Below are 26,370 nucleotides of genomic sequence, written 5' to 3'. Positions count from 1 at the left end.
TCAGTTTCAGCTCCGACTCCACCTCAAATTACTCAGTGTGAACATCTCTGAACAGTTAAAAAATATAATTTATATTATATTTATTATATATATTAAAAAATATATGTGTAAATGTGTCTTGCATTTGTTTGATGTATCTTGCATTTTCTTTGGTGTTTTTTGTTCATATTCTTCATAAAAAAAATCCTTGCATCACATGCTTAAAGGGGTACTCCAGTGCTTAAACATCTTATCCCCTATCCAAAGGATAGGGGATAAGATGCCTGATTGCGGGAGTCCCGCAGCTGGGGACCCCCGGGATCATGTACGCGGAACCCCGTTTGTAATCAGTGCCCGGAGCGTGTTCGCTCCGGGACTGATTACCGGCGACCGCAGGGCTGGCGGCGTGTGATGTTACGTCACACTCCACCCCTCAATGCAAGCCGACGGGAGGGGGCTTGATAGCTATCACGCCACCCTACCGTAGGCTTGCATTGAGGAGTGGATCGTGACGTCACACGGGGGCGGAGGCGTGACGTCACACGCCGCCCGCCCTGCGGTCGACCATAATCAGACCCGGAGTACCCCTTTAAAGATCTGCAACTCTTGACACTGGATAGGGGATAAGTTTCTGATCGCAGGGGGTCCGAACGCTGGGACCACCCGCGATCTCCTATATGGGGCCCCGGCTCTCCCGTGCAGGAGGCGTGTCAGCCGCAGCATGACGCAACAGCAGACACGCCCCCTGCAGTGATCGTGCATCCCCGCCTCTTCCATAGAGCTGTATAGAGAGGGCGTGTCATTGACCTCAGTGAGGTTGACGACACGCACATCTGCTGCGCAGAGCCACGGCAATGCCAGGTCCTCATATGGGACATAAGTGTCAAAGACTGCAGTGCTCCTTTAATGAATCACGACTTATAATAAGAAAAATGCCATAGAAAACAAAAAAGACGCAACAAAAAAGCCAAAAAGCCAAGAAAATGACATCCTACGCGCACACACACACACACAAACAAACACAGCCCCCTTTTTTGTGGCTTTTTGTCAAGCCAGAAAAATGCTGTACATGTTTTACAGATGCTAAAAAAGAATGCTGCTGTATGACATCTGTTTCATATTGACCTACATTAATAAAAAAGAAGAAAGAAAAAAAATGAAAATGCACCGTAACGTATACTTTTTTGGCATACCCAATAGTTGATAATTTTTTTTGCATACAGCAAAACTAAACGGACTGTGTCGGAAGAAGCGGAACAGAGATCAAAAATGTAGTGTGAACGCACCCTTAGGAACGTATAATAACAATAGATGTTACGAAAGAACTAAAAGCACAAAATTTTTGAGGAAAAATGTGTGTGCGGAGGGTGAACCAATTGATATGTGGTGGCCTCAGGAATTATTGTTTCCTGTTAGCAGCTATGTTAGGCTGTAGCGCTGTGTTCTACAAACTGTGGCTCTAGAGCTATTGCAAAACTACAACTCCCAGCATGCCGGACAGCCAACGGCTGTCCGGGCAAGCTGGGAGTTGTAGTTTTGCAACATTTGCAGGTCCACAGTTTGGAGACAACTGCTGTAGAGGCAAAAATCCAGAAATATACCTCAACACCAGTGTTACACAACCTTTAGCTTTCCAGGTGTGGCATAACTACAACTCCCAGCAGGGACATGCACAGACATTTTGGGGCTCAAGTAAAAAAAAAAAAAAGGGCACGTCCGCGATCTCCCTGCTACACCCTGCATTCGTTTAGAGCATCAGGTGCAGCTCTGGAGGATCGTGACATCACAGTCACACCCCCTTCTATAGACATGCAATGGGGGTCATTGCCGTGACATGACGAGCGGGGCAGGGCGTGACCGTGACGTTTCGAGCCTCTGCCCCACATCACCAGTCATCCGGCATGAAGCGAAGTTCGCTCCGAGCACTGGATGTCTGGGGTGATGCAGCCGAGATCGTGGGGGTCCGCAGCGCCGGGACCCCTGCGATCAGACATCTTATCCCCTATCCTTTGGATAAGGGATAAGGTGTCTAGGGGCAGAGTACCCCTTTAACACACCACAATCCCCGATGTAAAGGACTTCCGGCCATCATGTTAGCATCACCCCACGAAAGTCCCAATAGGCCCCCAGAACCCACTGGCACCAGTAATTTGTGGGGCTCAATACGTCTCACACTGCTGCTCAGTAAATAACTGACAAGCTGATGATTAGCTGAGCTTCAGTCTGACATGTTCACTTCCAGAGCAGCATAGGTTTGCTATGTGGATTTTCTCTTGCTCTGTACAGTTCCTGATACGGGCATCAGGTGTCAGCAGAGAGCACTGTGGACAACACAAAAAAGATATTCAAAAAATATATTCCTCTGTAGCATACAGCTGCTTAAAACTATTAAAAGGATTAAGATTTTTTAATAGAAGTAATTTACAAATCTGTTTAACTTTCTGGCACCAGTTCATTTAAAAAAAAAAGTTTTCAACAGAGTGTCCCTTTAATGCCTGGGCCTGATTTAAAAAAGAAAAAAAAATGTACCATTTTAATAGCTATGAGTCTTGAAATTTTCAACCTACAGACGCATATGAGGCTTGTTTTTGCACCACCAATTGTACTTTGTAATGACATCACTCATTTTATCTCACAAACAAAAACAAAATTATTTGTGGGGTAAAATAAAAATATGCAATCTTGCCACTTTTGGGGGCTTTTGTTTCTAAGCAATGCATTGTCCGGTTAAAATGACATGTTGCCTTTACTCTGCAGGTCCATACAATTACAAAGATAGCAAATTTATATCTGTTTTGTTTTATTTTACTACAATTATCAAATTATGAGGGACATTTATCATTGTTGTCTTTAGAAAGTGTGTTTTAAAGTCATTTATTATTGCTTCTATTTTACTTATGTGCAACATATTCATTATAACATCGCGGGGAGGGGGGTTGATAAATTTGGCGCACATAATAAAAGAAAAAATTACTTCAGAACACTACTGTATGATTCCTCAACTTTTTAAAAATGCTCTCCAAAAGCAGTTTTTAAAAGCCAGGTCAGGGCTAGTGCAGATTTGCTGTGTTTTTGAGTGGTTTGCGACTTTTTATGTGAAAGTCACATTTCACAAATCTGTTACAACTGAAATTGCTAAATCACTCCACGTAGGGCATTTTCACAAACTTACTTAACCTCTGGACCTCATAAATTGTCGCAAGAATCTATGCAATTAATGCTCTGAAACAAAAAGCCCCACCTCCAATGATAAATGTCCCTCTATAAAATGAATATACTTAAAATTGTTCTCCTTATACCTCTATAGCGCTATTGTTATCCGTACAAGGCTCATTTTTGTGCTATCTGTAGTTTTTAGCGGTACCATTTTTTGTTTAGATTGGACTAAATCACTTATTTTTTTTTATTACCAAATGACCAAAAATCCTACATTTCTTACATTTACGCCATTGACCGTGCAGATTAATTAACATTATAAACTGCTCAAAAAAATAAAGGGAACACTAAGATAACATATCCTAGATCTGAATGAATGAACTAATCGTATGAAATACTTTCGTCTTTACATAGTTGAATGTGCTGAAAACAAAATCACACAAAAATTATCAATGGAAATCACATTTATCAACCCATGGAGGTCTGGATATGAAGACAGATGACTTTGACTTGAATGGGACTGACTATACCCCAATTGTAGCTCACTTGAAGTCTTGTGGCTGCTGGAATAACTTGAGGCCTCCTATGGACTCCAGACACACTCTAGGACTTGACTGCACTGCAACTCAGCATAAGCAGGAAGAGAGCAGAAGCTCCAACCAGGGCTTATATGGTGGAGACTCTGGAGGGGTCTCATAGGTCACCCTAAGGTCACATGGTCACTCATACCTCACTGGGTTACTCTCACATGACAATGTCAACAATTCTTAAAGCTATAACACCTTTTATAAACATTATACAATATAATACAGGCAATAGATAAATATACAATGATTTCCATTTGATTTCCACACTCAAAATCAAAGTGGAAAACCACACTACAGGCTGAGCCAACTTTGATGTAATGTCCTTAAAACGAGTCACAATGAGCCTCAGTAGTGTGTGTGTAATGGATGTATATGGGTATACTTATATATATCTAAAATGCCCATTTGGGATGGGGACTCCATGCTTCTCTGTTACTTGCTCACCCCTCCCCCATCTGCTCTCTCCCGTCTCGCCCCCACAATCGAACAGAGGAAATTTCTGGCTAGCGCGCAGGAGGACTTGAAGGCCCCTGAAGTTTAACAAAGGACTATACCTCATATGATATGCTAAGACTAAGAACTAAGACTAAGTGAGGGTGGGAACTGATATTAAAATACTTTGTATGTTAATTACAAAGGTTATATAAGGTTGAACGGTTTGAAATAAAGCTCAAAAGAAGAGCACACAGAACTTTGAACAATTTGAAACTGACAATGGCTCTGTTTGATTTACTTTGGTATACTTCGGTATATAAATTCTGTATACGGATTTGACCGGGAGTAAGATAATTACAAGAGCACTGATAAAATTTGATATCATGTGTGGCCTCCACGTGCCTGTATGACCTCCCTACAACAACTGGGCATGCTCCTGATGAGGAGTTGAATGGTTTCCTGAGGGATGTGTGGTGGCCCGGTATGGGAGTTGTACCGCCGTACCCTGCTGCCCTATCCGGCAGCCTCCTTACAGTGACCCCTGGGCCCCCTCTACACCTGTCCCCTTGTATATATCTAATGCCTGTATTATATTGTATAATATTTATAAATGGTGTTATAGCTTTAAGAATTGTTAAGATTGTCATGTGAGGGTAACCCAGTGAGGTATCAGTGACCATGTGACCTTAGGGTGACCTGACATGTCAGCAACAATAACTAAATAGCACCTTCCCTGCAGGTATAGCAGTCATTTAGTGTGCGCTCTATGATGCCTAAAGCATGGTAAGAAAAACTACGGACAGATGCTATGAACACCTGCCCCGTATTTAATGCTGTAATGTACATCGGGTCCCTATATTTGCACCAGGTTATGTATTCACTGTTCACTTTATTGCAAATGTCCCAACACTGCGCTATTGCACTATTGCCCGCCACTCCATTTCCTAATCCACATATGTACACAGCTTCCTTTGTTATGCATTGGCTGCAGATTGTATAACACTATGCCATTGCACTTCGCTGTTTCCTAGGTAGTGGTAGCTGGTTTCAAGTATTTGGGCTCAGTTCATATTGCCATAAGCGATCCTACGTGTTTCATCTGCTTCTATTAATCAGGGATCATGTTGTAGCGTGTATTGTTCTAATATCACTTCACGGGCCACCAGTGACGGGCACTAATGTAATAGCGCAGTGTTGGGACATTTGCAATAAAGTGAACAGTGAATACATTACCTGGTGCTAATATAGGGACTCAATGTAATACACAGGACTTTGTGCAATTATACAAGGGTCCTGACATCAAGGCAAAGTTATGCATTTTATGTTCATGAATGCGCAGTTTACACAAAATGTGAAACAGTAACACCTAATTATATATGCACTTTGAATAACACTAGAGGCTCTGCATCTATGATTGTATGAAATGACTCTATCATTTGCTCTATTTGTGAACTAAACATACAAAGGACATTAACTCACATATATGTAAAAAGGGTCCAGTAGAGTAAGTGTGAAGTGACACTGTGTATTGTGATCTGACTTTGCCTACATGCTATCTACCTAGCTATCAACTACCAATGCACCTAGCTATCAACTGACCTAGCTAGCTAAAAACCAACCTACATACCTTATAGACACTGATTTGAATAGGGACCTTCCATATGATAAGATATACCTTTTATTAAGTTCCATTTAAATATTGACTTACACTACAAAATAAACAGGCTGTCACATATGGTTTAGCACACATTTATCATATTGCACTTGAGTATACGTAGTCTCTCAGGATAAACTCCATATAAAGTGAAAAAGTATAAAAACACACAAGTTATGTACACAAAGAATTCCAACGGAAGGTATGGTCCAGGTTTATCTTCTATTCTGTTTCACTATCGGTCAGAGCTGAGGTTTTTTTTGTTACATGACATAAATTCTTTTTATGTATCAATGTTCTCATTTATGCCACTGTTCACATGTAACTCTGTTTATTTACTGTATCTGACTACATTTATTCTGGGGATAAAGGAATTTATGTCATGTACAGGACAGAAGATAAACCTGGACCATACCTCCTGTTGGAATTTTTTGTGTGTATATTTTGTGTGTTTTTATACACTGTTTTTGCAGTTTATATGGAGTTTATCCTGAGAGACTACTTATACTCAAGTGCAAAAAGATAAATGTGTGCTAATCCATAGGTGGCAGCCTGTATATTTTGTAGTGTAAGTCGATATTTTATTGGAACGTAATAAAAGGTATATTTTATTGTATGGAAGGTCCCTATTCAAATCAGTGTCTATATTATTAATGTACTGGGAGATCCATCATTTTAACCTGAAAAGTGTTAATTCCTACCTGCCAATCTAGCTAACAACCTACCTACCTGGTTTCCTACTTCCCTGGCTATCTAACTACCTGGCTACCTACATAGCAAGCTGGCTACCTGCCTACCTACCTGGCTATCTAGCAACCTGAATATCTACCTACCTAACTATTCATCTACCTAACTACCTGGCTACCTACCTAGCTATCTATCTACCTAGCAACCTAACAACATGGCTACCTAGCTAGCTAACAACCTACCTAGCTACCCACCTATGTTGCTAATAACCAACCTTGCTACCTACCTAGCTATCTACCTAGCAACCTAACTACCTACCTGTATCTACTTAGCTAGCTAACAATCTACCTAGACACTTAACAAGCTATCTAGCTAACAACCAACCTAGCTATGAACATACCTAGCTACTGACATAGTTGCAACCTACCCATGTAGCTAGCTACCTACTTACCTGCCTACCTATCTAGCTAGCTAACAACCTACCTACTTTCAGTCGTATTTATCTAATGAGGGGGTCTATGGTGGGGGATAGGCCTACTTAATGGGGTACCTACTATTTCTTATTATGAGAGGGCATTGCACTGGAAAAATGCAGAGTCAAACATGTTTTTCCTGCAGATGCTAAAGAGACGGTTTTTACCTGGAAGAAGTTGACATGTCAGTCTGATCCAGATGCACAAGAAAAGGAAAGAGGACATCGCTGATCAGAAATGATGTTACCTGTGAGTCCCTAGATGTAACTATAATCCCCTATATGGTAAACAGATCCTTTGTACAGTTGGTATCTACCTTTATATGATCCTGGATACAATTACTTATATAGTATACAGGTCCTGCAACAAAGTCCAAAAGCACAGCACCAACAATTATAAACTGATACGTGCAAAAGAGCTGTAGTTTATTGGTTCCCCAAAAGTTTTTTTTGAGGAACCAATAAATAATAGCTTTTTTTTTCCAATTTTGGTGATGTGGTCTTGGACTTTCTTGCATGTTTGGTATCCGGATTGGCTATCTGGATGACTACTGGGACAATGGATTTATCTAGTGCTGTCTTATCTGTTTATGTATGTATGCATGCAAGCAAGTTTATGTATGTATATATGTATATATATATATATTTTTATATATATATATATATATATATATATATACGCATGCGTACAGCGTGAGTTTGTGCTTTAGGGTGCACACCCTAATGCAATAGGCTGCGCACGCCTATGACCAGGGTATGTACAGTTGTACAGTAAAATGCTACGAGCGTATGTTCAGTATACATGACGCAAGTGTATGTACATAATAAAGCTACAAGCATATATATAGTATGAAAACTACGAGCATATGTACAGTGAAAGCTACGAGAGTATGTTCCGTATTAATAACATACACGTGTGTGCAGTATAATTTGGTACGAGTGTATGTACAGAATAAAATGGTACAGGTATATGAACAGTATAACAATAGCATATGTACAATATAAATGGAACATATAACAACAACTAGCTTATGTACAGTATGACAGCTACAAGCATATGTCCAATATAAATGCTGTGAGTGTATGCACAGTATAATGGTTCAAGCGCATGTACAGTGTAAATGGTAAAAACGTATATATGTACTGTATAACTGGCACAAGCGTATGTATAAAAACTACTAGCATATGTACAGTTTGAAAGCCACGAGCGTATAAAGTTACAAACCTATTTACAGTAAAACCCATGAGCGTGCAACTAGCGTTTATACCGTATAACACAGCAAAAAAAAAATTATTATTTCTTTTTTTGCAAGGAAGACCACAAGAATTTTATGGATAAATCATGATTTGGATACAAAATCTTCACCATTTCCCTTTAGAAAAGTTGCCAATGAAGTTTTAACCCATTGTGCTCGTCACTACGAAAAATCATTACCTGACACAGAATAAGTATGTTTGCTTATAGTAACCATGGGGGCGCTGAGAGGGCAGACACTTCCTGCTGTCATACACGTCACAAACGGGCAGTACCTGACAGGTACTAGTGCTGAGCGGGGAGTGCAAGTACGCATGTGTGCAGCTGCCACTGGGCTGTGGACTGGAGCACCGGGGAGGGGAGTAAACGTGGAGGCATCTAGTGCCAGTCTTTGAGTCAGGTAGAGAAAACATAAGAGTAATAGAAGCTAGGGAGGAGGAAAGAGTTGCCATTCCAGGAGAGAGCTGACCGCGCAGTCAGGGAAGAAGGAGAAGTGGCGGTGCGCCCCTAGAGCGCGGCTGCCTGCTGATAACATGCCGCTCACCGCTATATGTGCAGGAATATACACGTGATGTGCTGCTGAGGAGACTGCTTATATGTGGGGATGGTGTATCATTGTCTGTACATTTCTATATGATAAACCTAGGACTACTGCCCCCAATACTGTTATGGGACCAAGTAGGGAAAAATAGGAAGTAAATAGTAAAAATAATAAATAAAGTATACGTGGGTAACCACTGCCATGTATACCTGTGGAGTGTAGAAAGTTACTGATAACACGGACACTTGTATGAATGGAGCGCTGAGTCAAACTGTCGCACTGTAAACCATAGTCCGTGTCTAGGGTTTAAGGAAACTGTTTGGACCCTGGGGATAGCGCTACCGCCATTGGAACATAAGTGCTTGTACTGGCACTCACCCCTGACCTCCTCGGCAGGTCAACCAGCCAGAATACGCTGCTGGCAAACAATCGCCACCCCGAATATACAGCCCTGCCGAAACACTCCCAAACCTCTGAAAACAGGAGCGACCTCGGTACCAGTGGAAGGGATGACTGTAGCTCTGTGGGTAACAGCGGGATGCAGAGGCCAGGCCACCCCAGCAACAAGCTTACTTACCAACTTGCTGCTGCTCCCAGATCCTGACACCGATACGGGCAGAGTCAGCCCGCCGCAGCTACATGCCCCCTATACAGCAGGCTACCAATGTTGCTGCACCTGTACTACCTGATAGGCTCCTAACCAGCAAGGCTCCAGCCGCTGCCGGAGCACCAACGGATTTGTAAACACCGCCCAGAGGTGGAGGGGTGTTTAATACTTATGCCCCTCACACAAATACAGCCTTAACAGATTTAATACTTATTGATAGTACTGTATCTGGTACAATTAGCATCTCCTATCAGTACTACACCATGTAGACTCACCCAGAGTACGCAGGTCTTGAGCGGGGTGGGCACACTGTTGCGGTGCACACTAACTGCCGGGGATCCTGCGACCATGACTGCGGCTCCAGCATTGTGACTGTGAGGCAGAAGTTTGGATGTGGCTCCTGCTCCACATCTGTCAGTTGCTGGGCTTCTAAAATCTTCTCTCATTACTGTCTATATAGGGTGAGGTTATCACAACGTGCCAGGAATGCAAATAGATATGGCTCCTGTCTCGCCGCCTGATCAGAGTCCCCAAGATCTCTCTGTACCCCAGACCCCTCTGTCCTCCTCCAGACCCCCTCTGTACTTCTGACTGCTCTGTACCCCAGACTCTTCTGCACTTCAGACTGCTCTATACCCCAGACCCTTCTATCCTCTCCAGACCTCTCTGTCTTCTCCAGACCCTCTGTCCTCCAGACCCCTCTGTCCTCCAGACCCCTCTGTCCTCTCCAGACCCCCTGTGTCCCAGACCCCCCTTTCCTCCCCAGACCCCTCTGTCCACTGTCACGCACCTGGATGTAGGCTGTCATGAAGCTGGAAGTGGATCCTCCACCTGTGTGGCAGATGACTCGGACCGTATCGAGGAGGGGAGTCTAAGGTGCCGCTGGTTTTCACCAGAGCCCGCCGCAAGGCAGGATGGGCTTGCTGCGCCAGGCGATACCCAGGTCGCTACCCCTGACATGGCTCGACCACACAGGTAACTGGGCAAGGCAAGGTACAGAAGGAGAAGGCTGTAGCATAGTCAAATGTAGCAGAAGGTCAAGGCAGGTGGCAAAGGTTCGTAGTCAAAAAACGTACTGGATACACAGGAATGGCAAATCAGGCAATGGGAATGCTTTCTCTCAGGCAAAGGGCACTGAAGATCCGGCAGGGGGTGTGGGAGGTGCAACAACTTATAAGGTGCTGTCAGGTGCATTTACTAATTATGAGCATACTGGCCCTTTAAATCTCAAAGCTCCGGCGCGCACGCACTAAGGAATGGGGACGTGCGCGCCAGAGCTGAGAGGAGTGAGGAAGCTGCAGGAGCAGGACTAGGTGAGTGACGGGACCGGGGTTCGCATGCTGGCGCGTCCCGTGATGCGAATCCCGGCCCCACCGGTGGGTCGGAGACATGGGGGACACCGCACTCCCGGCCGGTGCTTACGGCCGGGGGCCCAGTGTATAACAGTAACCCCCCCCCCCCCTTTGGTCTCCCCCCTCTTTTTACGGCACAAGAACCTTTTGAGAAGATCCTGATCTAGGATGTTATCCTGTGGTTTTCCAAGACCTCTCCTCTGGTCCGAACCCCTCCCAATCTACTAGAAAGAAACGTTTTTCCTCTGATGAGTTTTGGAGTCTAGAATTTCTTTGACTGAATATACATCCGAGGGTACCTGAGATGGGAGTAGGTGAAATGTCCTTTTTTGAGAAGCAGTTACAGATAAGTGGTTTCAAGAGGGAGACGTGAAAAGAATTTGGGATCCGAAGAGAGGAAGGGAGATGAAGAGAATAAGCCACTGGATTTAGGCGTTTCTTGACTTTGTAAGGACCCCAAATAGCATGGGACCCAGTTTTGTAAAAGGGTAATTTGAAGCGGATGCATTTAGATGACAACCACACTTTGTCCCCGGGTGAGTATTCAGGTGGAAGAAGCCTTTTCTTGTCCGCTTGAAATTTCATACGGGTCATGGGCACGAAGAAGAGAGAGAAGAGTCTTCTTCCAGATGGAGGAGAAGTTCCGTACAAGTTCATCCGCCATGGGGACACCGGAGGAAGAAGACAAGGGCAAAGGTGGACGGACTATGGAGTCCATAGAACTACAAAGAAAGGTGAAGATTCTGTGGATTCGGTATCCTTATGATTGTATGAAAAACTCTGCCCACCGGTAGAAGATTGGGCCCAGTCGTCTTGAAGGGCAGAAACAAAGTGGTGAAGGTAATCTCCAAGACCTGATTCCCCTCTAAACTTAACCATTAGATTGGGGATGATAGGCAGAGGAGAAATCCAGTTTAACTTGAAGATGTGAGCAGAGTGCCCTCCAGAATTTGGAAACAAACCTGGACTCCCCGGTTAGAAACAATATGTGTCGGTAATCCATGGAGATGGAAGATATGGGAAAGGAACTGTTTTGCGAGTTGAGGTGCAGATGGTAGACCAGGCAAGGGCACAAAGTGATCCATTTTAGAAAATCAGTCCACAACTACCCAAATGGACCGCATTGCTGTTAGTGAAGGAAGGTCCGTAATAAAGTCCTTAGCAATGTTAGTCCAGGGCAGGTCAGGAACTGGTAAAGGATGCAGAAGACTGGCTGGCTTGGCACGTGGTGTTTTTGTCCCCGGGCCACAGACTGGGCAGGAATGAACAAAGTCTGTGACATCCCATTTCAGAGTGGGCCACCAATACTGTCGGGATATTAGTTGCAGGGATATACGGATACCGGCATGACCAGCCAACAGAGAGGAATTACCCTATTTCAAGACTTAGGGTCTCACACGAGGGAGATACATACCTTGTTTCTCTGAAAATAAGCCCGGGTCTTATATTAATTTTAGTCCCCAAAAAACACACTAGGGCTTATTTTCAGGGTAGGGCTTATTTATTTATGGGGGGGGGGGGGGGGGGGCTGCAGGAGTGTGGAGGATGAGGGGGCTGTGGGGAGGATGGGGGGGCTGTAGCAGTGTGGAGGATGGGGGCTGTAGCAGTGTGGGAGGATGGGGGGCTGTAAGCAGTGTGGAGGATGGGGCTGTAGCAGTGTGGAGGATGCCCGTACCCCCCCCCCCATCTTCCACACTGCTACAGCCCCCCCATCCTCCCACAGCCCCCCCATCCTCCACACTGCTACAGCCCCCCATCCTCCCACAGCCCCCCATCCTCCCCACTGCTACAGCCCCCCATCCTTTGGATAGGGGATAAGATGTGTAAGCACCGGAGAACCCCTTTAAGTGTTTGAAGGCTTCCTCGGCCTCTGGGGTCCAGGCCTTGGGATTGGCAGTTTTCTTCTTAAGAGACACGATGGGGGCAACCAAGGTGGAATAGTGGGGAATAAACTGCCGGTAATAATTGGCAAAGCCAAGGAAGCGTTGAATCGCTGTCAGACCAGAAGGTTGAGGCCACTCCAGTACAGCAGATAATTTGTTAGGATCCATTTGAAGTCCTTGACTGGTAACAATGTACCCCAAAAATGGTAGACTGGTCTTTTCAAAAGTACACTTTTCAAGTTTTGCATAGAGCTGGTTGTCTCGGAGGCGCTGTAAAACTTGACGGAGATGGAGACGATGAGTGTGAAGATTGGGCGAATAGATGAGAATGTCATCCAAACAGACAACAACACAGGAGTAGAGAAGGTCCCAAAAAATGTCATTGACAAACTCCTGGAAGACTGCTGGAGCATTACAGAGTCCGAATGGCATGACAAGATACTCAAAATGTCCGTCTCTAGTATTAAACGCAGTCTTCCACTCGTCCCCTTCTCTTATATGGATCAAATTATAGGCACCATGGAGATCCAGTTTGGAGAAAATCCTGGCACCTCTCAGCCGATGAAACAACTCCGAGATTAAAGGAAGGGGATAACGATTTTTTACTGTAATTTTATTCAGTCCTCGGTAGTCGATGCAAGGATGCAATGACCCATCCTTTTTTTTTCACAAAGAAGAACCCGGCTCCGGCAGGAGAAGCGGATTTCCTGATAAATAGTGTTGCTCGCGAATATTCGCAATACGAATTTTATTCGCGAATATCGCATATTCGCGAATATTTGCGAATATAGCACTATATATTCGTAATTACGAATATTCGTTTATTTTTTTTTAAAAAATTTCACAGTACACATAACAGTGATCATCCCTCTCTGCTTCCAGCTTGTGTAGTGTAAAGAAGGCTCTAATACTACTGTGCGAGACTGGTGTGCGAATTTTCGCATATACGAAAATTTGCATATGCTAATTTTCGCATATGCGAATTTTTGCTTGTACGGGTTTTTGTATATGCAAATTTTCGCATATGTTAATTTTTGCACACGCGAATATTTGCATATGGGAAAATAAAACGCGAATATTCACGAATATATGACGAATATTCGTCCATATATTCGCGAATATTCGCGAATTCGAATATGGCCTATGCCGCTCAACACTACTGATGAATCCTCTCTGAAGATTCTCCTGGATGTAAGTTGACCTGTCCTGGGTTTCAGGAACTGACAAGGGGTAGATTCGGCGCCTGGGAGGTGTGGTGCCTGTGGAGGCAAGATTTCAGCTTGCTTTTCACTGAAGACATCAGCAAAGTCCTGGAGGAACGAAGGTAAACTGGACAGTGGACTAGACAAAGATTTCAACTTGGTCACACGTTTATGTAAAAAACGGTTGTTGCAGTACGGACCCCAGCAAAGAACTTCTCCAGATTTCCAATCAAGCTGCGGAGCATGGAGTTGCAGTCACAGTAGGCCAAGCAATAGAGGAGAAGTGCAGTGTGGGAGAACATAGAAAGACAAGTTCTCCCTGTGGGAGACTCCGACTTGCATAGATAAAGGTTCTGTGCGATATAGCACGGTACAGTCCAGTCTTTCTCCATTGACCGTAGATATATACAGTGGTTTCAAGAGGCGGGACACCGGCAGATGATACCTATGTACTAGGGAGGCATCAATAAAGTTTCCCGCTGAGCCAGAGTCAAGGAAAGCCAGATGTAGATGACCACTTTAGAAGGAAGAAGAAGCTGGACCGTCAGATTTAAGCGTGGAGAGGTGGAATTCCCACCTTAGGAGGCCTCTCCCACAAACCCTAGATGCGAGCGTTTCCCTGTGGCTGAGGACGCAGAGGACAGTCCTTGAGAAAGTGGTCTGCACTGGTGCAGTATAGGCATAGATTTTCAGTTTGTCAGCGAGTTCTTTCCTGCGGGGTCAGGCGAGACCGATCCACTTGCATAGCCTCCACTGCGGGAGGCAACATAGAAGGCTGCAGTGGTTGATGGAAGACTGGTGCCAGACGAGGAAAGTGCCGAGGTCATGCAGATTCCCTTTCTTGTCGCAGTTCCTCTTGTCGCTCAGAGAAATGGATATCAATCCGGGAGGCCAATTTAATAAGTTCATTCAGGTTAGATGGCAATTCCCGGGCAGCAGAGACATCCTTAATTTGACTTGATAGTCCTCTCTTGAAAGTAGCGCAGAGAGCATCATTATTCCAAGACAACTCCGATGCCAGGGTCTGGAACCGGATGGCATACTCGCCCACAGTGGAGTTGCCCTGGGAAAGACTCAACAAAGCTGTCTCAGCGGAGGAAGCTAGGGCAGGTTCTTTAAAGACTGTGTGAAATTCCATCAGGAATGCCTGGAAGTTGGTAGTGATAGCATCACAGCGATCCCACAGTGGAGTTGCCCAGGCCAAGGCCCTACCAGACAGGAGACTGATGATGAAGGCCACCTTTGCTCGTTCCGTGGAGAACTGGTCCGCCATGAGTTCAATGTGCATGGGGCACTGCGTCACGAAAGCACGACATGACTTGGTATCCCCCTCAAACTTCTCTGGAAGTGACAAACAGAGTTTGGTTCTGGAGGAGACTGCAGCAGCAGGAGGCTGTACTGGAGCTGGAGGAGGCTGTGGCAGGTGCTGTTGGGCAGATAGCAACTGCTGCATCATGGCGGATAGCTGGTTAAGCTTCTGTGCCTGCTGGGCCAACTGTTGAGACTGAAGTGCCACAATAGAAGCAAGATCCGAGTTGTCAGGCAGAGGAACCCCAGTTGGATCCATGGCCGGATCTTACTGTCACGCACCTGGATGTAGGCTGTCACAAAGCTGGAAGTGGATCCTCCACCTGTGTGGCAGATGACTCGGACTGTATCGGGGAGCGGAGTCTAAGGTGCCGCTGGTTTTCATCAGAGCCCGCCGCAAGGCAGGATGGTCTTGCTGCGGCAGGCGACACCCAGGTCGCTACCCCCGACATGGCTCGATCACACAGGTAACTGGGCAAGGCAAGGTACAGAAGGAGAAGACTGTAGCATAGTCAAACGTAGCAGAAGGTCAAGGCAGGCGGCAAAGGTTCGTACTCAAAAAACTTAGCAGGAAGGTCTGGATGCACGGGAATGTCAAATCAGGCAATGGGAACGCTTTCTCTCAGGCAACGGGCACTGAAGATCCGGCAGGGGTGTGTGGGAGGTGTAACAACTTATAATGTGCTGTCAGGTGCATTTACTAATTATGGGCATACTAGCCCTTTAAATCTCAAAGCTTCGGTGCGCGTGCGTGCGCATTAAGGAATGGGGACGTGCGCGCCGGAGCTGAGAGAGTGAGGAAGCTGTAGGCGCGGGACTAGGTTCCTGTCCTCTGTCTATTTTGCAGTGATTTGTGTAAAAATCGCAGTAAAACCGCAGTTTTTGTCGCTATTTTACAGCGATTTTTGTAAAATTTGGAAGTGTAATTGTGTATCTAAAGCTGTCCAGGAGGCCCCCTTTAGATTGCCCAGGTTAATCCCCCCCAAACACCTACCATAAGCTTAATACTGGCCACATTCTAAAGTCACCTGTGACTGTCCCTGACAGCGTCACCTCTTAGGCTGCATTCACATCTCGTTTTGTACATACGGACGCTGGATCCGGCTGGGGGAGGGGCAAACCGGATGCTCCCGTACCCCAGCCGGATCAGCCTGCGACTCTATTTACTTTAAGGAGCCGACCGGAGTCAAACGGTGACTCCGGTCAGCTCAGTTTTTACCCATATGAGGTTTTGGACCGGACATAAAATTGTAGTATACTACGGTTTTATTTCCGGTCAGGAAACCGCATATGGGTCAAAACTGAGCTGACCGGAGTCACCGTTTGACTCCGGTCGGCTCATTAAAGTAAATGGAGTCACGGGCTGATCCGGCTGGGGTACGGGAGTGGGGGAGATCCGTCCCTCTCATCCCGCCCGGTTCCTACGTCCATGCTGTAGAGTGAGGAGACTCACTCTGTCTACACTGCTGCAGATTTGAAAAAAAAAAGGCTTTAAGGAGGCAGGGGCGGTAAAGGGCAGGGGCGGTAAAGGGCAGGGGCTCAAGCCCCCTTTGAACCCTATTGGGGAGATTTATCAAAACCTGTCCAGAAAAAAAAGTTGCTGAGTTGCCCATAGCAACCAATCACAGCACTCCTTTCATTTTTCATAGGCCTTTTGAAAAATGAAAGTAGTGAGCTGATTGGTTGCTATGGGCAACTCAGCAACTTTTTTCTCTGGACCGGTTTTGATAAATCTCCCCTTAATGTGTGCAGGTCCCTGACTCCCAGCATGTCCCGACAGTGGAAGGATGTCAGAGCATATTGAGATTTGCAGTTTTACCATAGGTCGGGGAGCAGAAGTTCTGTGTATGTGATACCAGAAGGTCGCCAGTCTCTATTGTTGGGTCAAATGTCCCTTCACAAAATTATTTTATCCTGACGATTTTCAATAAGCATTAGCTTCTATACTGGCCGTGAGAATGACCTCTAGTGTCTGCAATTGGTACTGCAGGCCGCGGAACTGAGAGCTGAGCTGCTTTGTTTCGTGGGGATTGTTTATGGTGAGGCACACGCTGTGCAGGAAGGAGGGTGAGAATTGTATCAGGATGATATCGAATTATGTGAGTAACCAGGAGCTGGCACTGGAGGTTTATGGTCATTTTGGTGGGGGATAGATTATTAGGGGAAAGCTGTGAGGCTCCTCCTGCTGTCATGGCATGCTGAGACCTCTGGTTCCACCCCAGTACTGCAATGTACCTGTGCAGTGTAAGAGCGATATGTGCAGCTTCTTATAATGCAGCCCTGGAGACCCCCAGATGAAGTGTTCTAAGGAGGGGCTCCCATTAATTGTATACAGGTTGTGCATCTAGACATGACCTATTCTCAGGGGGTCTTATAGCTGAGACCACCCAGGTCATAAGGGTTCTGTGTCCTACATGTGAGTGGAGCAGCAGCAAAGCATGAAGATGGCTGCACTACCTATGGGACTACTGGAGATAGAGGGGGACAGCGTAAAGTAGGGGATATGGGGGGAATTTATCAAGACATTTAGAAAGCTTTTTAAACAGCTTTATGACGCACAATGGGTCCGTGTGACTTTTTTGTGGGACAATTGCTTTAGAAACGTTTCCATTATTTTTACCCATTTAGAGCACTTTGTGCAGTGGTCACTGATTTACTAAGTGCGACTTTTTGTGGAATGTCGCATAATCCCAGAAATAGACGATTCCTCAGGTCAATTCAGCCCTGCCCTACATTTTCTGTGCGACTTGAGTCAGAGTATATGCGACTTTTCACGTAAAAGTCGCACGTCCGCACAAAATCTGCAACTTTCTTTTAGAAGTTGCATCAGCGAGGGGGGTTCGAGCGCTGGGACACCCTGCTTTTTTCTGCATCGGGCCACGGCTCTGGCGTTGCTCTCCCATGCAGGAGGCATGCCGGCCGCAGCATGATGCCGCGGCCGACGCACCTCCTCCGTGTAGTTCTATGGGAGAGGCGGGGAGGCAGCGTTTGTGCCTCCCCACTTATCCCATAGAACTGTATGGGGAGGGGGCATAACACATTAGTGCTCTCACTGAGTGCTAATGCCCCATACTATGGGCCCCCTGCAATCAAACACTTATTCCCGATCCTGTGGATAGGGGATAAGTGTAATAATGCTGCAGTTGTCCTTTAAGAATGCATTGTTCCCTGTCCTTGTAAGGCTGGTTTCACGCTATAAATTTGTTCCGTTAAAGGACCCTTTATAAACTTCCGTTAGAAAAGCCTTAAAAAAGGATGTTAAATGTCTGTTACAAAATCCCATTCAAGTCTATGGGATTTTTTGATTATCTGTTATGAATCGTTATAGCCCGTCATGAATAACGGACGTTATTTGTGACAGAAGAAAAAAGGCACAGGCACTAATTTTTCTTCCGTCACTAGAAGCGGGTAAATTAACGGCTGTTATTTTTAACATTGAAGTCTATGGCAAACGGATGAGCCTTTATGTCCTCCTTTTGCACCTGGTTTATAATATCCGCTATTACTTCTGAGCATGCTCAGAATAGGTGACATCAGCAGACTCCTGCAGTGCTGAGGGATGACTACTACTCCCATCATGGAACAGACTTGTTTCCATGTTCGGAGTAGTAATTCCCCGGCTGCGGGAGTCTGCAGACAGCTGGGGAGGCTACATTAGTGTTTGTACTATTACCCTCATCATGGAACAGAGTCTTCCATGATGGGAGTTGTAGTACAGGGGAAGAGGGATTGATCGCACTGGGTTTCACTTCTGAGACCCAATGCGATCAGAAGATATTAAACAGGGGGGCGGGCGGCATGCTGCGCTCCCCTGCGATGTATCGTGTGTTTTAACTTTCATTTTTAAATCCCCCGCAGGGAGCCCTGAATGGCCGGTGCTGAGGAGCCATTCAGGGCTCCAAGCGCGGTTTTTAAAATGAACATTGTGAGTGGCAGCGGGGGCCATATGTATATTAAAAGCGCTGTGGGGGGCAAGATATATAGCACTGCAGGGGGGGCAGACATATAGCCTATATATCTAGCCCCCCAGCGCATTTATAATAGGCCCCCCGCCAGCGTAATTATATATATATACCTCCCACAGCGCATTAATAAACATATGACCCCCGCCAGTGCAGATATATATATACCCCCCCCCGCAGCGCATTTGTCATAATATGCCACTGCAGCGCTATGAATGAAAATGATTTCTATCAGCAGCGCATAGTGCCAGCAGCCGGCTGATGATGCTGATATACTTTTCATTCATAGCGCTGCGGTGGCATATGTATATAGATGCACGGGGGGCAGACATATAGCGTTATCTGCCCCCCACAGCACTTCTATATACATATGCAGCTGCAGCGCTATGTATGAAAAGTATTCATAGCGCTGCAGTGGCATATTATGACAAATGCTCTGGGGGGAGTTTATATATATATATATATATATATATATATATATACATATACATACAAGGTAGAGCTGCTCACCACTCCTACGTCTACTGCACGTCCTTGTGCTACGGACACCGGTACCGCTCCTGGCTTAGTAGAAACCACAAAAGAAAATGTCCGGCACTCAGGGAGTTGCAGATAAAACTTGTAGATGGCTTTATTCAAACTCTGTAGGCAGGACAAAACTGACGCGTTTCGCACGCGCACTGAGCGTGCAAAACGCGTCAGATATGAAGAGATGAAGCTCAGTATTAATAATAAATGACTATATTAACGTGTAAACTGGCATAATGACCTAGTGTGTACATTAAAGAAATGAGATGGAGCAGACCCTCATTTTACTGATTGTCTTATACTTAGTATTAGAGATGAGCGGACTTACAGTAAATTCGATTCGTCACAAACTTTTCGGCTCGGCAGTTGATGACTTTTCCTGCATAAATTAGTTCAGCTTTCCGGTGCTCCGGTGGGCTGGAAAAGGTGGATACATTCCTAGGAAAGAGTCTCCTAGGAATGTATCCACCTTTTCCAGCCCACCGGAGCACCTGAAGGCTGAACTAATTTATGCAGGAAAAGTCATCAACTGCCGAGCCGAGAAGTTCGTGACAAATCGAATTTACTGTAAATTCTCTCATCTCTACTTGGTATGTATATGTATTCAGGTGCCAGTTCTATTGTAGTTATGTGGTGGGAAGGATCCATGGTCCCTACTATATACTGAGCATGTTTATATGGATACTTACCTCTATCTGTTCATATTAACTTTATGTGGGTCTGTGTTGGAGTGACGCCGATTCACTCTCCATTCAGTGGAAGTGTTTGTTTTCCCTCTATGTACATATATACTTTTTATAATAAATATTTTTATGTATATCAATAAAATTATATATTTATTTAAGTGTCTCCAATCTCATTTCTTAATGTTGAATATATATATATATATATATATATATATATATATATATGCGCGCTGGCGTGGTCAAGTGTTTATTAATGCGCTGCAGGGGGTTTATTATATATATATATATATATATATATATTGCGCTGGCAGGGGTCATATGATTATTAATGGGCTGTGGGGGTTATATATAAGTGCACTGGCGAGGGTCATATCTTTATCAATGCGGTGGGGGGAGGGGCTAGATATATAGGCTATATATCTTACCCCCCACAGCGCTTTTAACATACAGTGGTCCCTCAACATACGATGGTAATTCGTTCCAAACGACCCATCGTTTGTCGAATCCATCGTATGTTGAGGGATCCGTGCAATGTAAAGTATAGGAAGCTGTACTCACCTGTCCCCGCCGCTCCGCACCAGGTCCTCACCTCTCCTGATGCTGTTCCAGGGGCTCCCGATGCTGTCCCGCTGCTCCGGTGTCTTCTTCGCGATCCTCCGGTGTCTTGCGCATCTTCTGCAGGGTCCGAGCCCCGCTTTCTGGTGACGTTATTCCGCTGCTGCGCCGGCGCAGCGTGCATAGTGACGTAATAACGACGCCAGAAAGCAAGGCCCGGACCCTGGAGAAGATGCGCAAGACACCGGAGGATCGCGAAGTGGACCCGGAGCATCGGGAATAAGTAAGTGAACCTGCTGGGGCACATTACACTGCTATCCGACAGCAGCTTAAGCATTTTGCGCTGTCGGATAGCAGTTAATGCGATGGCCCCGACATATAAAAGCATCGTATGTCGATGCTGACATCGACATGCGATGGCCTGTGAGAGGCCATCGTATGTCGATTTTATCATAGGTCGGGGCCATCGTAGGTCGGGGGGTTACTGTACATATGGCCCCTGCTGCCACTCACAATGTTCATTTTAAAAACCCCTCTAAATGGCTCCTCAATACCGGTCATTCAGGGCTCCCCGCGGGGGATTTCAAAATGAAAGTTAAAACACACTGATACATCGCAGGGTTACGGACCATGCTGCCCGCTCCCCTGCTTAATAACTTCTGATCGCATTGGGTCTCAGAAGTGAGACCCAGTGCGATCAATCCCTCAGCCCCTGTACTACAACCCCCATCATGGAACAGGCTCTGTTCCATGATGGGGGTTGTAGTACAAACACTAATGTAGCCTCCCCAGCTGTCTGCAGAGTCCCGCATTACTACTCCCATCATAGAAACAAGTCTGTTCCATGATGGGAGTAGTAGTAGTCCTGGCTGTGGAAGTCTGTAGGCAGAGGTGTTAAAATGGCCGTACATGACGGATGTTATAACGGGTCTTAACGGAAGAAGATTTATTCATCCTTTAGCACCCGTTATTTCATCCGTTATTATACATGCATTTTTACACAAAAATACGGATGTTTAATAACGGATGAATTCTCATAGTGTGAAAGCAGCCTTAGCAGTGGGGTTACAGCAGTAGAATCACCAGCAGTCAGACATTCTTCACCTATAGAAGTTTATTCTTTTTAAGGGCTTGTTCACACTGCGGACACTGCCAAATCATCAGTGGGAGGACCACACGGACACGGACATGGATCTCATAGACTCAAATGCAGTCCTGTGGAATTCTGCCCAAAGAATGAACAAGTTAAAGGGGTACTCCGGTGAAAAAATTTTTTTTCATATCAACTGGCTTTAGAAAGTTAAACAGATTTTTTAATTATTTCTATTAAAAATATCAATCCTTCCAAGACTTATCAGCTGCTGTATACTACAGAGGAAGTGGAGTTGTTTTTTCTGTCTGACCACAGTGCTCTCTGCTGACATCTCTGTCCATGTCAGGAATTGTCCAGAGTAGAATCATATCCCCATAGCAAACCTCTCCTGCTCTGGACAGTTCCTGACATGGACAGAGGTGTCAGCAGAGAGCACTGTGGTCAGATAGAAAAGAATTCCAGAAAGAAATACAACTTCCTCTGGAGCATACAGCAGTTGATAAGTACTAGAAGTATTAAGATTTTTTTTTTATAGAAGTAATTTACAAATCTGATTTTCCAAACCAGTTGAGTTGAAAAAAAAATAGTTTTCCCCATTAGTTCTTTGAGCAGCATAGTTCCCACTCGAGAAATTTTGCATAGGTGACTTCATAGTGGGCAAAAAGCAGCAGAATTCCATTTAAAACAATGGGACTCTGCAGCAAGCTACATTCCCTAGCAAAAGTTCCACTGGAGAAACGTCTTGCAGTGTGAGCGCGTCCATAGGGTTCATTCACACGGCAGAATTTCAGAATGTTTAAAATGTATTCCACTTGGAAATTCTGCTATATTATGTTAACATAGAGGCCCCGTTCACACAACAGATTTTCAGCAGCAGGAAGTCTGCAATCCGCATTCTGCCAAAAGAACGAACATGTTACATAAGATTTTTAAAGGGTAACTCTCATTAAAACAAATTTTTGCTATTGCACTCCTTATGGTAAATAAAGTTTTCTATGTTTTATTTGTGCTTAAAAAAGCTCAAGAGCACATTTTTCCCCATCTTATACCGAAGTCCAAACACAGGAAGTGCAGCCTGGAGTGCTGAGGGGGGGGGGGGGTGTGTCCAACCAACAGCATTTGGCAGTTAAGTGTGAGAGGAGCTATGATTGGTTGAGGCTGGACACACCCCCCTCAGCACTCCAGACTGCACTTCCTGTGTTTGGACTTTGGTCCAAAGTCTGTGTATGAGATGGGGGAAAATGTGCTCTTGAGATTTTTTTAAGCACAAATAAAACATAGAAAACTTCATTTTTTCTTAAAGTATATTAGAAATATATTTTATTTATCATAAGGAGTGCAATAGCAAAAATTAGTTTTAATGAGAGTGCCCATTTAAATCTAATAATATATTCTATAGAAGTTTATGGAAAAGCAGTTGTCAGTGCACATGCTGTATGAATAAGTTGCAGTAAGTACAATTATCATTTATCATTGGTTTTACACATTTTTTTTTTTTTTTTGGTGGCAAAAAAAATCAAGAATTTTCGCACAATGGGTCAAAAAGTTGCACGTTTGCACAATGCATTAAAAGGGGGTACTCCGGTGGAAAACAATTTATTTTAAATCAACTGGTGCCAGAAAGTTAAACAGATTTTTAAATTACTTCTATTAAAAAATATGAATCCTTCCAGTACTTATCAGCTGCTGTATACTACAGAGAAAGTTATTTTTGAATGTATTTTCTGTCTGACCACAGTGCTCTCTGCTGACACCTCTGTCCGTGTCAGGAACTGTTGTCAGGAGAGGTTTTCTATGGGGATTTGCTCCTACTCAGACAGTTCCTGCCATGGACAGAGGTGTCAGCAGAGAGCACTGTGGTCAGACTGAAAAGAAATTCAAAAAGAAAATAACTTTCTCTGTAGTATACAGAAGTATTACTTCTAGGGTAGAATACAGTGTCTCACAAATATACATGGGGGGTGCAATATGGGTACATACTGTGAGTGCCACTGTACTTTATGCACTGCCATGTTGTTCTGCGCACGCAATATGACCTTGTACATGAATGAGAACTGTTTTCCACATTGCGTTCCTTTAGTGTAGGTATACTTAGAGCAGTGTTTCCCAACCAGGGTGCCTCCAGCTGTTGCAAAACTACAACTCCCAGCATGCCGGACAGCCTTCGGCTGTCCGGGCATGCTGGGTGTTGTAGTTTTGCAACAGCTGGAGGCACCCTGGTTGAGAAACACTGACTTAGAGTATAGGTAGATGGTATGCAGTGCAGTACATACAGGAGTGGCTGCCTTACATATCTAAATCATTTCACAATGTATTTGTGCAGTATTACAATAAGATTTCATGCTGATTCTGTTTTCTCTGTTACTTGCAGGCAGCTGGCTATGAGGGATATGATTCTGATTTTAGTGATGAAGACGGAGACTCTGAAAAAAATGTCAAGAAAAAAAGGTAAGTTTACATATGAAATTCTTTGGGTGTCTCTGAGTAAGACATAAGGACATAATGCGGGGCACTAGGTATCTATCGATTAACCAGAGTGGTCACTAGTTGGAAGGTGACGCTACAGCTCTGGACACTTCGCTGTGACCGTGTATAAATGGGTTTCCCATTGACTTGGAGCTATGCCCTTGTAGTGGAATGTCTAGAGCAGCCTTTAGAATGTAGATATCCTCGGTGGACAACCCCTTTAAGCATGGGGCTGCACACAAACTCACCCTGTTTCTCAGCTGCCCCAGCGTTCGGAACATTTTGTTCCGAGTGCTTGGAGAAAGCGTTGGGGGTCGTGACGTCACATCAAGTCCCCTCAATGCAAGTCTATGGGAGGGGGCATGGCAGTCCCCTCCTATAGACTTGCATTGAGAGGCGTGGCATGGCATCATGATGCCCGCACCCAGCCGGGTGCTGCACAGAGATCGCAAGGGCCCCAGCTGCGGGACCCCCACAATTAGATAAGATATCTAAGGGAGGAGTACACCTTTAAAGGGGTACTCTGGTGGAAAACGTTTTTTTTTTTTTATCAACTGGTGCCGGAAAGTTAAACAGATTTGTAAATTACTTCTATTGAAAAATCTTAATCCTTCCAGTACTTCTTAGCTGCTGAATACTACAGGGAAATGGTTTTCTTTTTGAAACACAGAGCTTTCTGCTGACATCAGGACCACAGTGCTCTCTGCTGACACCTCTGTCCATTTTAAGAACTGTCCAGAGTAGGAGAAAATCCCCATAGATAACATACGCTGCTCTGGACAGTTCTTAAAATGGACAGAGATGTCAGCAGAGAGCACTGTGGTCATGATGTCAGCAGAGAGTACTGTGTTCCAAGTTCCAAAAAGAAAAGAATTTCCTCTGTAGTATTCAGCAGCTAATAAGTACTGGAAGGAGTAAGATTTTTTAATAGAAGTAATTTACAAATCTGTTTAACTTTCTGGGACCAGTTGATTTAAAACAATTTTTTTCCACCGGAGTACCCCTTTAAGTAGACTATGCTCCACTTTAAAAGGCTGGCCATATGCCTAAGATAGTTATAGGCCGAATGTTTTTTCGTCTGAAGGCTTTCTTCCAATTCCCCCATACAGGTATACGTGCACATTTGTCTTGGTCTGTGTTGTCAACACATAATATAGTAAAATCATCTTCCTCACCATCCTCGAAGACATTCCTGTCCGCAGGAATAGTGAGGATATATAGTTTAATAGTGTCCCCTGCCAGTCCCGTAAATAGTCCCCTGGGTGGGTAGCTATACTCGACTAGTCTCATCTTCTGTGCTGTAATCATGCCCCCTCAATGTGATTGATATCCCGGGCATGGCCTGCGTCATCGCTCTGCTCTGTCTGCTTAGGGAGCAGAACAGTGACAAGGGCTGTCAATCATGCTGAGGGGGCGTGATTACAGCCAGAGAATACGAGACTAAGTGAGTATAGCTTCCTGCCCAGGGGACTACCTGCGGGGCCGGCGCGGGACTTTTTAAAACTATATATCCTCTCTATCCCTGTGGGCAGGAACGTCTCTCTGACATGGCAAGGAAGAGGATTTCACCATATATAATGTGTTGACCCGCATTATATATGGTAAAATCTGATGACAATTCCCATTAATCGTCTGCTGACATATAGTGTTAACATGAGCAGTAGACCACATTCACTTCTATGGTATTAACGGAGACACCTGGTGGACTCAAAAACGGAGGCTGTTGCACTTTTGAAATAGCGCATACATCTCGAAAGGAGTCACTAGATTACTCTGTTCAGCCATAGAAGTGAATAGCTGCTCCCATTAACAGTGTTCATCAGCATGCCTTTTTCCATGGGATGCCGACAAATACGATTAATGGGGGAAGGAACGTAGTGTGAACCTACCCTAAGATAATTGGCTGCCAGAGTCATGTCCCACCTTGGAAGGTGATAGGCTGAGCAGCAGTGTGATATATTG

At 44.8% G+C, this 26,370-nt stretch overlaps 1 protein-coding gene across 3 annotated transcripts in view; it reads left to right on the top strand.

Annotated features, from left to right (window-relative positions):
• Positions 1 to 15,443: 15,443 nt before the first annotated feature.
• The window catches only part of LOC130282090 (protein FRA10AC1), a 66,054-nt gene continuing 55,127 nt past the window's right edge, over positions 15,444 to 26,370 (top strand). Inside the window, exons 1-2 of one of the 3 annotated variants that reach the window (XM_056529967.1) lie at positions 15,444 to 15,665; positions 24,314 to 24,390. In XM_056529967.1, the coding sequence (XP_056385942.1) occupies positions 15,525 to 15,665; positions 24,314 to 24,390 (218 nt within the window). In that variant the 5' untranslated portion in view covers positions 15,444 to 15,524. The other 2 variants (XM_056529969.1, XM_056529968.1) reach the window with 2 other exon arrangements.

This window comes from Hyla sarda, chromosome 7 (genome assembly GCF_029499605.1).
Source record: "Hyla sarda isolate aHylSar1 chromosome 7, aHylSar1.hap1, whole genome shotgun sequence".
Classification (NCBI taxonomy): domain Eukaryota; kingdom Metazoa; phylum Chordata; class Amphibia; order Anura; family Hylidae; genus Hyla; species Hyla sarda.
The sequence above is the reverse complement of the archived record's forward strand: the minus strand, read 5'-3'. Positions and strand labels throughout refer to the sequence as shown.